The sequence below is a fragment of the Caretta caretta genome, chromosome 7, assembly GCF_965140235.1.
Source record: "Caretta caretta isolate rCarCar2 chromosome 7, rCarCar1.hap1, whole genome shotgun sequence".
Lineage (NCBI taxonomy): Eukaryota > Metazoa > Chordata > Testudines > Cheloniidae > Caretta > Caretta caretta.
The window spans coordinates 117266959-117276829 of record NC_134212.1 but is presented as its reverse complement, the minus strand read 5'-3'; the positions used below and the strand labels follow the sequence as shown (position 1 = coordinate 117276829).

Here is a 9871-nt window from a genome sequence, read left to right as displayed (position 1 = left end):
TGGAGTTATAGTGGTTTGTAGATATTCCACTGAACACCTCAGCAGATCTATCTTGCATCTTGTTCCCTAGACAAGTTATAGACACTTTACCATGTGTATTTGGAGCCTTCTGTTCAAGCCAAGCACACCTAGTACTTACTCTTCCACTGTATCAAATGTGTGTTGCCTCTGTCCTTCTACAGCCACATGTAACACTTGGGCTCATTTTGTACCCACTGTAATGAAACAAGTGTAGTTTTCAACAGTGGGTACTCATTCATCTTTTTTTATACATTTTACTGCAGCTGCGTGCAAAGCTTTCATAGCAAAGGAGAAGTGGCAGGGACTCCCTGAAGTTCACTATGGACTTGGCTATTGCTATTGAATTTGCATGGATAGTGCTCAGATATCAGAGACCAGGGCAGCAGTATACAATCCTTAGATAGCATTTATGCTGAAACTCATTATTTATTTTTTTTTTCCATTCAGTGAAACTTCATTGAAGTGTCATAGACATGACAAGCTGTTACCAACCCATACCATGGGCTTACGGGAACCAATGTTAACACTCTAGTAGTCACATCCGTCAGTTCACTGCTGGGTTTCGGTAGTAACTGAGGCAGTCAAGTGCCTTTAATGTGCCCCATTTTTGTCAAACATTCAGTTTACTTCTAACTGGTGCCTGCTTATTATTGCCACCCGCACCCCATAGCGCCCCCGTGAGAGTCCTCCCATACAGCCATCCCCCTACCACCCGATCCCATAGAGCCACCCTCTGTGGGAACCCTCCCATACAGCACCCTCTGTGGGAACCTCCCATACAGCCACTCCCCTGCCAACCTCCCACCCCATTGTGCCCCCACATAGGAACCCTCCTATACAACCATCCCCCTGTCACCCCATAGCAGCCCTATGGGAACCCTCCCATACAGCCACCCTGTGATCCCATAGTGCCCCCCTATGGGAACCCTTCTATATAGCCATCCCCATCTCCCCATAGCACTCGGTATGGGAACCCTCCCATACAATCACCCTGTGACTCCATAGTGCATCCTGTGGAAACCCTCCCATACAGCCATCCCCCTGCCAAGCCCCCACCCATTGCGGCCCCCCAATAGGAACCCTTCTATACAACCATCCCCCTGTCACCCCAAACTGCCCCCCTATGGGAACCCTCCTATACAGCCACCCTGTCACCCCACAGTACCCCCCTATGGGAACCCTCCTATACAGCTATCCCCCTGCCACCCCATAGTACCCCCCTATGGGAACCCTCCTATACAGCTATCCCCCTGCCACCCCATAGTACCCCCCTATGGGAACCCTCCCATACAGCCATCCCCCTGCCAAGCCCCCACCCATTGTGGCCCCCCAATAGGAACCCTTCTATACAACCATCCCCCTGTCACCCCAAACTGCCCCCCATGGGAACCCTCCTATACAGCCACCCTGTCACCCCATAGTACCCCCCTATGGGAACCCTCCTATACAGCTATCCCCCTGCCACCCCATAGTACCCCCCTATGGGAACCCTCCTATACAGCTACCCCCTTGCCACCCCATAGGCGATGCCCCCATACAGCCATCCCCTGTCACTCCCACCCCATAGCGCCCCCTGGGGGAACCGTCCCCTACAGCCATCTCCTGCCACCTCCCCGCCCACGCCCTATCTCCATCTCCCTTCTCTCAGCCCCCGGCTCCGCCTGCACTTGCCTTTGGCGCCCAACCCTGACCCTAGCGGACCGCACCACCTGTCGCACCCGGGCGGGGGTGCGAGGAGCGGACCTGAATGTGCCCACTCGCTCGCTTCCCAGCGCTGGGCTGGGACGGGAGCGCAGTCTTGGGGTGTAAGTGAGCGGCACCCCCGCAACCTTCGCTGCCGTGCCCGTCTCGGCCCTGCCCCTGCCGCCCCTGCTCCACATCCCGAGTGGTCCGCTCCGAGGGGAGGCGGCCATTTTGTTTGTGTGTGGGCTGACGAGCGGGCTCGGGCTGCCGCGCCGCGAGGAGGCGGGGGAGGCTGCGGGGAGGGAGCCGGGAGGCCGAGCGCGGCGGGGGCAGCCGCCGCCGCCCCCATCCTCCGGAGACATGTACATCAAGCAGGTAAGGCGGCGGGCTCCGCGCGGCCCCCCCTGCCGGGGAGAGGGCCTGGCCTGGCCTGGCCTGGCCTGGGGAGCCGGGGGCGGCGGGGCCCAGGCCCTAGCAGGGGGGAGCGGCTCTGGGGTGAATGCCGGGCCCTGTTGTGGGGGCCTGGAGGGCTGTTGGCAGGGGAGAGCGCCTCCGGGCCCTCCCAGTGTCTTCTGCCGGCTGGGGCCCACCGGGTGCCGAAGCCCGCGTGGGTCGGTTCAGAGCTTGCTGCACGCCTGCTCGGCAAGGAGGTAGGGCTGGCGGGAAGAGGGGGGAATTGTACCCGGGCCCGGAGCTCAGCCCTTCCCCATAGCTCGATGTAACTAACGTCTGCGAAAAGAAGGAGAAGTGGGCGGGGCGGGCAGCCGACAAGATGTGCCTTTGAAGGGATAAGGAGGATGCTAGGTGGCCCAGCTGTGGCCGACTGTGCCCCGTGTAGTGGGGAGACAAGGTGGGTGGGGTAATGGTATTCATTGCAGGGGTTCTCAACCTTTTTCTGAGGCCCACCCGAAATGTTATAAAAACACCATGGCCCACCTGTGTCTATAAAAGCCAGGGCCGGTGTTAGGGGGTAGCAAGCAGGGCACTTGCCCGGGGCCCGCTACCATGGGGGGGGGGGGGGGCGCTTTCATGAAGCTAAGTTGCTCAGGCTTTGGCTCCTGCCCCAGGTGGTGGGGCCCCAGGTGGTGGGGCCGCAGGCTTAAGCCATGAACAGTGGGGCTTTGACTTTCTTCCCTGGGCCCCAGTGAGTCTAATGCCGGCCTTGCTTAGAGCACCCCCTGAATCCTGCTCGCAGCCCCCCAGGAGCCCCCGGACCACTGGTTGAGAACTGATGATTTATTGGATCAACTTTTGTGGGTGAGAGAGACAAGCTTTTTAGGGCAGTTTAAAAGAAGGGCACAAAGCTAAGGGTGAAGAGGAGGCAGACATTGAGAAAAGAACATCAGATGTTAGTGGGAGCAAAATCATTCAGGCCCTTGAAAATAGAGATGTGTGAAGCCTCAGTGTGAGGCATACTGGTGACAAGTTCTATTCTGAGCATGACAGTGATTGAAATTTTATGTGACTGGGCAAGAGCTAAAGAATATTTGTGCGTCCCCCATAGAGTCGGTGAAGTCTTGACTGGGGAATTATTCCAGATGGCAAGTAACTTGCTTAGTCTGTATGACGACCGTGAGTGTTTTCAGATTACTTTATAGATAAAGTAGCTGGATGTCTAGATTGGAGTTATTCTTCCAAAATATGATAGACTAAGATAAAAAGGTGGATTTTTACAAAATATACTAGCTAATAATTTTAACCATCTTTTAAAAAAACACAACCCTATTCTCATTGGGAACAAAGTATTGTTTGGAGGTAACAAACAATGTGTTATGTATTTGAGTGTTCACTAGTGTCATTCATTAAGAGTCTGGTGCTGGTTGGGGGATTTGTGGGCCAAGACTTCTCTAAGGACATTAAGAGGTGCTGGAATCATTGCTGGTGTTTGTCAAGCTCTCCATTCAGGAGTGCAAAATAAACCCACTTCTTTCAGAAAAAAAGTGTTTAGAGGCCTTCTCTCATTAAAACCATCTATTCAGACTGAAAAATTCTTAAATTGTTGCCGTCTCAGGATTGGGGGGGGGGGATTATTAGGCAAATCCAGCAAAACCTGGAGTCCTTAGTTCTAAAACCAAACTATCTGGGTTAATAAAATTCAAGAGTAAACATGCCAGTTTTTTAAACTTTTCCTTGTAGGTCTAGTTTTCTAAACCTTTTATCATTTTGGTTGCTTCCCTCTGGACTCTCTCTCCAATTTATCTGCATCTTTTCTAAAGTGTGGTACCCAGAACTGGACACAGTACTCCAGCTGAGGTCTCACCAGTGTCGAGTAGAGCGGGTCTTACATACAACTCTTCTGTTAATACGCTCCAGAATATTTACCTTTTTTGCAACTGCATCACATTAACTCATGTTCAATTTGTGATCCCCTGGAATCCACAGAGGCTTCACAGTAGTACTGCCACCTAGCCAGCTACTCCTCATTTTGTAATTAAGAAGGAAAAATCAGATGCACAAGTGTAATTCTTTGCAGTTTAATGCTAATCCTGTCTTGCAAAGTGCTTGCTAGCAATCCTTCTCGGCTTGGTGTCATTTGCAAATTTTATAAGCATACTCTCCAGTCCATTATTCAAGTCATTAATAAAAATATTGACTTCTGATGGATGCAGGACCGACCACTTTGGGACCCTACTAGATACACTCCCAGTTTGACAGCAAACCATTGATAACTACTCTTTGAGTGTGGTCTTTCAGTTACAGAATCATAGAACTGGAAGGGACCGTGAGAGGTCATCTAGTCCAGTCCCCTGCACTTGTGGCAGGACTAATTATTGAGATCATTCCTGACCGGTGTTTGTCTAACCTGCTTTTAAAAATATCCAATGATGGAGATTCCACGACCTCCTTAGGCAATTTATTACAGTGCTTAACCACCCTGACAGTTAGGAAGTTTTTCCTAATGTCCAACCTAAACTGCCCTTGCTGTAATTTAAGCCTATTGCTTCTAGTCCTATCCTCAGAGGCTAAGAAAAACAATTTTTATTCCTCCTCCTTGTAATAACCTTTTACATACTTAAAAACTGTTATCATGTCCCCTCTCAGTCTTCTCTTTTCCAGACTAAACAAACCCAGTTTCTTCAATCTTCCCTCATAGGTCATCTTTTCTAGACCTTTAATCATTTTTGTTGCTCTTCTCTGGACTCTCTCCAATTTGGCCACATCCTTCCTGAAATGTGGTGCCCAGAACTAGACACAATACTCCAGTTGAGGCCTAAACAGAGCGGACAAATTACTTCTCATGTCTTGCTTACAACACTCCTGCTAATACATCCCAGAATGATGTTTGTTTTTTTTTTTGAAACAGTGGTACACTGTTGACTCATATTTAGCTTGTGGTCCACTATGACCCCCAGACCCCTTTCCGCAGTACTCCTTCCTAGGCAGTCATTTCCCATTTTGTATGTGTGCAGCTGATTATTGCTTCCTAAGTGGAGTACTTTGCATTTGTCCTTATTGAATTTCATCCTGTTTACTTCAGACCATTTCTCCAGTTTGTCCAGATCATTTTGAATTTTAATCCTGTCCTCCAAAGCACTTGAAATCCCTCCCAGCTTGGTATCATACGCAAAGTTTATAAGTGTACTCTGTATGCCATTATCTAAATCATTGGTGAAGATATTGAACAGAACTGGACCCAGAACTGATCCCTGCGAGACCCTGCTTGTGCCCTTCCAGCATGACTGTGAACCACTGATAACTACTCTCTGGGAAGGGTTTTCCAACCAGTTTTGCACCCACCTTTTAGTATCTCCATCTAGGTTGCATTTCCCTAGTTTTATGAGAAGGTCATGTGGGACAGTCTCAGAAGCTTTACTAAAATCCACCCCCCTTATAGTAATTTCATCAAGACCAGATTTCCCTAGGTTCCTTATGAGAATGTCCTGTGGGGCTGTGTCAAAAAGCCTGATTAAAATCTAGTCCTTTTCCCCTATCCACTTGGCTAGGAACCCTGTAAAAGAATATTTCAGATCTATCCGTTACCTTTGCAACTGTTGTGGTGTTGATTCACTTGTTACCCTAGCACAGGGACATGTGATGTTTAGTGGCTACATTTCTTTCTTTTTGAGATGGGCCAAAGAGTAGTTAGTACTGAGCTATTTCCCATCTTCCCTGAGGGATGTGTTGTGTGAGGGTTCCATTTTGTTACCTCTCCCCTTCCCATTTTGTATGTGGCTATTAATAAGGAGGTACTGGCTATGGTGTCTTAGTATGTTGGAGAATATTAGTTTGATATTTAAACTTCATTGACTGGGTCAGATGAGAAAGTGACTTACTCAGTGCTTAACAGTGATTGAAGCCTGAATGTCTGTATCTCTGTATGTTAATCCATAGAAGACTTTATACTGTGGGAGATGTAGCCAGAGGAATGGTCAAGATTGTGTCATTTTTCCTGAATGAAGGGTATACATGCTGTTTCTCAGGTTTTCAATTTAATGGTCTGGTATCACCAATTTTTCTGGATATCCAGATAACTAGCTGTAGTTGCCAGTAGTGATGTGTGGTGTTTGTGCTCTGCAGATGAAGAATAAATTTCTTCTGTGAGAGGGCCAACTATCTGATTTCTTGTGAAGTTTGGGGCTTAACCTCTAAGCCCCTATATGTGTTGTGTCCTGTCTGCCTTAGGGATTGCTTCACTTTGTCTGATATCAGTGGAGTTGTAATCTGAAGTATCCAGGCTTACAGCACATGAGTTTAAACAAGAGTTGTTTTCCATGAAGAGTCCTTGATTCATAAACTCAGACTTACCCCTGCTGTTTGACAGAGGCTTTTAAAAAAAAATAATTAAAGAATGAATTAAGCCATTCTCTTCCCTACCCCATCTTCCCAATTCTTTGTCTTGTCTATTAAGCCTATAAGCTTTTGGGAGTAGGAGTGTCTTCTATTCTGTTTGTACAGTTCATAGCACAATGGGGTCTTTAGGTGCTACTGGAATACATGAGCTTTGCAGCATTTATTATTTTTTATCAGGATTTTTCAGGGTAGAATTTGAATGGGAGTTTTGTAGTAGAAGGAAAGATTGTTTTGGCATGTCAAGAGGATTTTTCTAGTCTTTTTAATCTCATGAATTTGTATGCGTTTTTGATGATTGTATGTATGGTGCCTAAGTCCCAGAATAGGTGCTTTTTATCAATTTTGAATAAATACGCAGGGATGCTGGGGTCAGAATACTGGAAAGGAAGATGCCAACAAAACTATTCTGCTTAGAAGCAGTTTTGCTTATATAATCTATTTCTTCTTTTCTTCAGTAGTGAGAATGTTAGTAGGAAAACAGTATTGGTGTTTAATAGCTCATCTGTTCCTACTAGGGTGACCAACTTTCTCATTTGTGAAAATCGGACACTGAGCACTGGAACCAGTCCTGCCCCCCGCTCCTCTTCCCCCACCTTTAGTCGATGCTCTCTCCACCTCCCTCCCCCTGCCAGCTGAGCAGAGCTCTGGGGGTGGGGTGACTGGGGCAGGGCAGTGGAGGGAGAGCCATGCTACAGGGGTGGAGGGGTAACTGCGGCAGGGTGAGGGAGGGAGAGCCACGCTTGGGGCAGGACGCGGGAGCTTCCAGTACCTCTCTTCCAGAGCCGTTCCTGTGTGCTCCTCCAGGCTCCAGCAGCAGCTGCTGCTCTTCCCGCCCTCTGGCAGCAGAAGATGGTTACCGTGCTGACTGGACACTTATCAGGTTCCCTTTTCAACTGGACTTTCCGGTCGAAAATTGGACATCTGGCAGCCCTAGCTCCTACCCATAGTTATAATTACCTATTTGAGACACAATTACAATTTTCAATTGAGGGAATAAGCTAGAGGGAGGAAGATGAAAACAACACCAGCGCTGTTTCTCCTACAAGTATTCTCCCTAAAAACTAGGCTGGAGAAATGTAATTTTTTAAAAGTGGGCTCTATAGTTTTCCCTCATGTCCTCCTTTTTGTCTCTCACTTCACCCAGTCTTGTATTAGGCAGACATGGGGAGAGTTAAAGACATTAGGCTTACTGGGGAGAGTTAAAGGAGTCTCCTGATGGTGTCCCTAGCCTCTGTTTGCCAGAAGCTGAGAATGGGTTACAGGGGATGGATCACTTGATGATTACCTGTTCTGTTCATTCCCTCTGAAGCATTGGCCACTGTTGGAAGACAGGATACTGGGCTAGATGGGCATTTGGTCTGACCCAGTGTGGCCGTTCTTATGTGCTTTTGTGATTGGAGGGGTTTGCTTGAGATAGACATATACTCCAAAAGCTGAGTTTTTCTGGTATGCAGAGCCAGTTTTAAGATACAAATACCCTATGCACTATATTTTACTTTAGCTTACCAGACTGAAATCTCTACTACATACAAAGAAAAAAAATGTGGAACTGACAGAGTATCTGAATTTTGCAGTGTTGTTGTAGCTGCGTTGGTCCCAGGATATGAGAGAGACAAGGTGAATGAAGTAATGTCCTTCACCTGTAGAAATTGGTCCAAAAAATTTAAGCTTTTTAGCTACACAGAGCTTTTCTTCAGGTTTAGGAAGGGTATTTAGAGGGCTGGTCTACACTGCCGTTTAAGTTGATGTAAATTAAGTCGCTCAGGGGGGTGACAAAATCACCCCCTGAGCTACGTAGCTTACATCGACCTAATGCGTGTCTACACTGCGTTATGTTGGCAGGAGATGCTCTCCTCTCAGGGAGGCGGAGTACTGAAGTTGATGGGAGAGTGCTTTCCCATTGACTTATTGTGTCTTCACCAGACCCACTAAATCGATACCGCTGCATCGATTGCAGCCGCGCTGTGGCCAGTGTAGACGAGCCCAGAGTGTCACAGCTAAATAGAAGATGGAACAGATTGTTTAGCATTAGTAGTTAACACGCAGTCTAAGGGACCATTCATGAAGAAAATCTGCCATCTATAGCCTGGCCCTGAGATACCACAGAATAATCTCCAAGGAGAAAGTCTGCGATACACTCTGTAACACAGGGACGGGCAAACTTTTTGGCCTGAGGGCCACATTGGGTTTCAGAAATTGTATAGAGGGCTGGTTAGGGGAGGCTGTGCCAAGCTGTGCCTCCGCCCCCTGATGCCCCCTCCTCCCCCCAGGACTCCTGCCCCGTCTAACCACCCCTAGAGCCCCTGCCCCCCGCTGCCCCATCCAACCCCCCCTCCTTCCTGACTGCCCCCCCCGGACCCCTACTCTCATTCAACCCCCCCATTCCCTGCCCTCCAACCGCTCCGACCCCATCCACATCCCCGCCCCCTGACCACCACCCCGAACTCCCCTGCCCTTTATCCACCCCCCCCCCCCCCCCCGGTTCCTGCCCCCTTACCACGCAACACAGAGCACTGGTGGCTGGCGGTGCTACAGCTGTGCTGCCCAGAGCGTTGTGCCGATGTAGTGTAGTAAATTGCTCTCCGTAACTGCTACCAGTAGCATACTCCTACGCGGAGCAGTTCAATATGATCTTTCAAGATCCATGGGTCCTACATATGCCTATCATTACCTGTGCACTAAATGTCCCAATAAAAAATGTGTGGGTGAAACCAGACAGTCAGTATGCACTTGAATGAACTCTCACAGAAATATAAGACAAAAGCACTATGTCACCTGTGGGCAAACACTTTTCACAAAATGATCACTCCGTATCTGACCTCTCAGTCCTCATCCTCAAAGGAAACCTGCACAACATCTTCAAAAGATGAGCTTTGGAACTTAAATTAATAATTCTCTGGTAGATACTAAAAATCATGGGATTAATAACGACACTGGATTTATGGCTTATTACAATAATCTGTAACCTATTAACTCCCCTTTTTGTCCTATGACTGCTGGAGTGTTAAGAGGCAACTTCTCCTTGAATGGTCCTTTAGAGTATATGTTAAATATTTATGTATAACAAGCTGAGTACCTTTCCCAGACGTGGAGAACCATTCTGTGCAGCGAAAGCTTGTCTCTTCACCAACAGGATTTGGTCCAATAAAAGATATTACTGCTCCCACCTTGTCTCTCTAATAGATCTGAGAGAGATTTCTGAATTTACCGATTTGTGTCTCACCTTCAGTTAATCCCTTTCCTGTAGTTTTTGTGCGTATGTACTAAGTGAGCTCATTGGGACAAAGACCTTTTTCTTCCTGGCTGGAAAATACTTGGACTACTAGCACTATGTAAATGCACATTTTCACAAAAAGGTTAACATAAATGGTAGAAA

The 9871-nt window shown here is 47.9% G+C and overlaps 1 protein-coding gene across 1 annotated transcript in view; it reads left to right on the top strand.

Annotated features, from left to right (window-relative positions):
* Positions 1-1958: 1958 nt before the first annotated feature.
* Positions 1959-9871, top strand: part of SMC3 (structural maintenance of chromosomes 3) — a 51752-nt gene continuing 43839 nt past the window's right edge. The window contains exon 1 of the mRNA XM_048856273.2: positions 1959-2079. Within this exon, the coding sequence (XP_048712230.1) occupies positions 2065-2079 (15 nt within the window). The 5' untranslated portion in view covers positions 1959-2064. The remainder of the gene's footprint in view (positions 2080-9871) is intronic.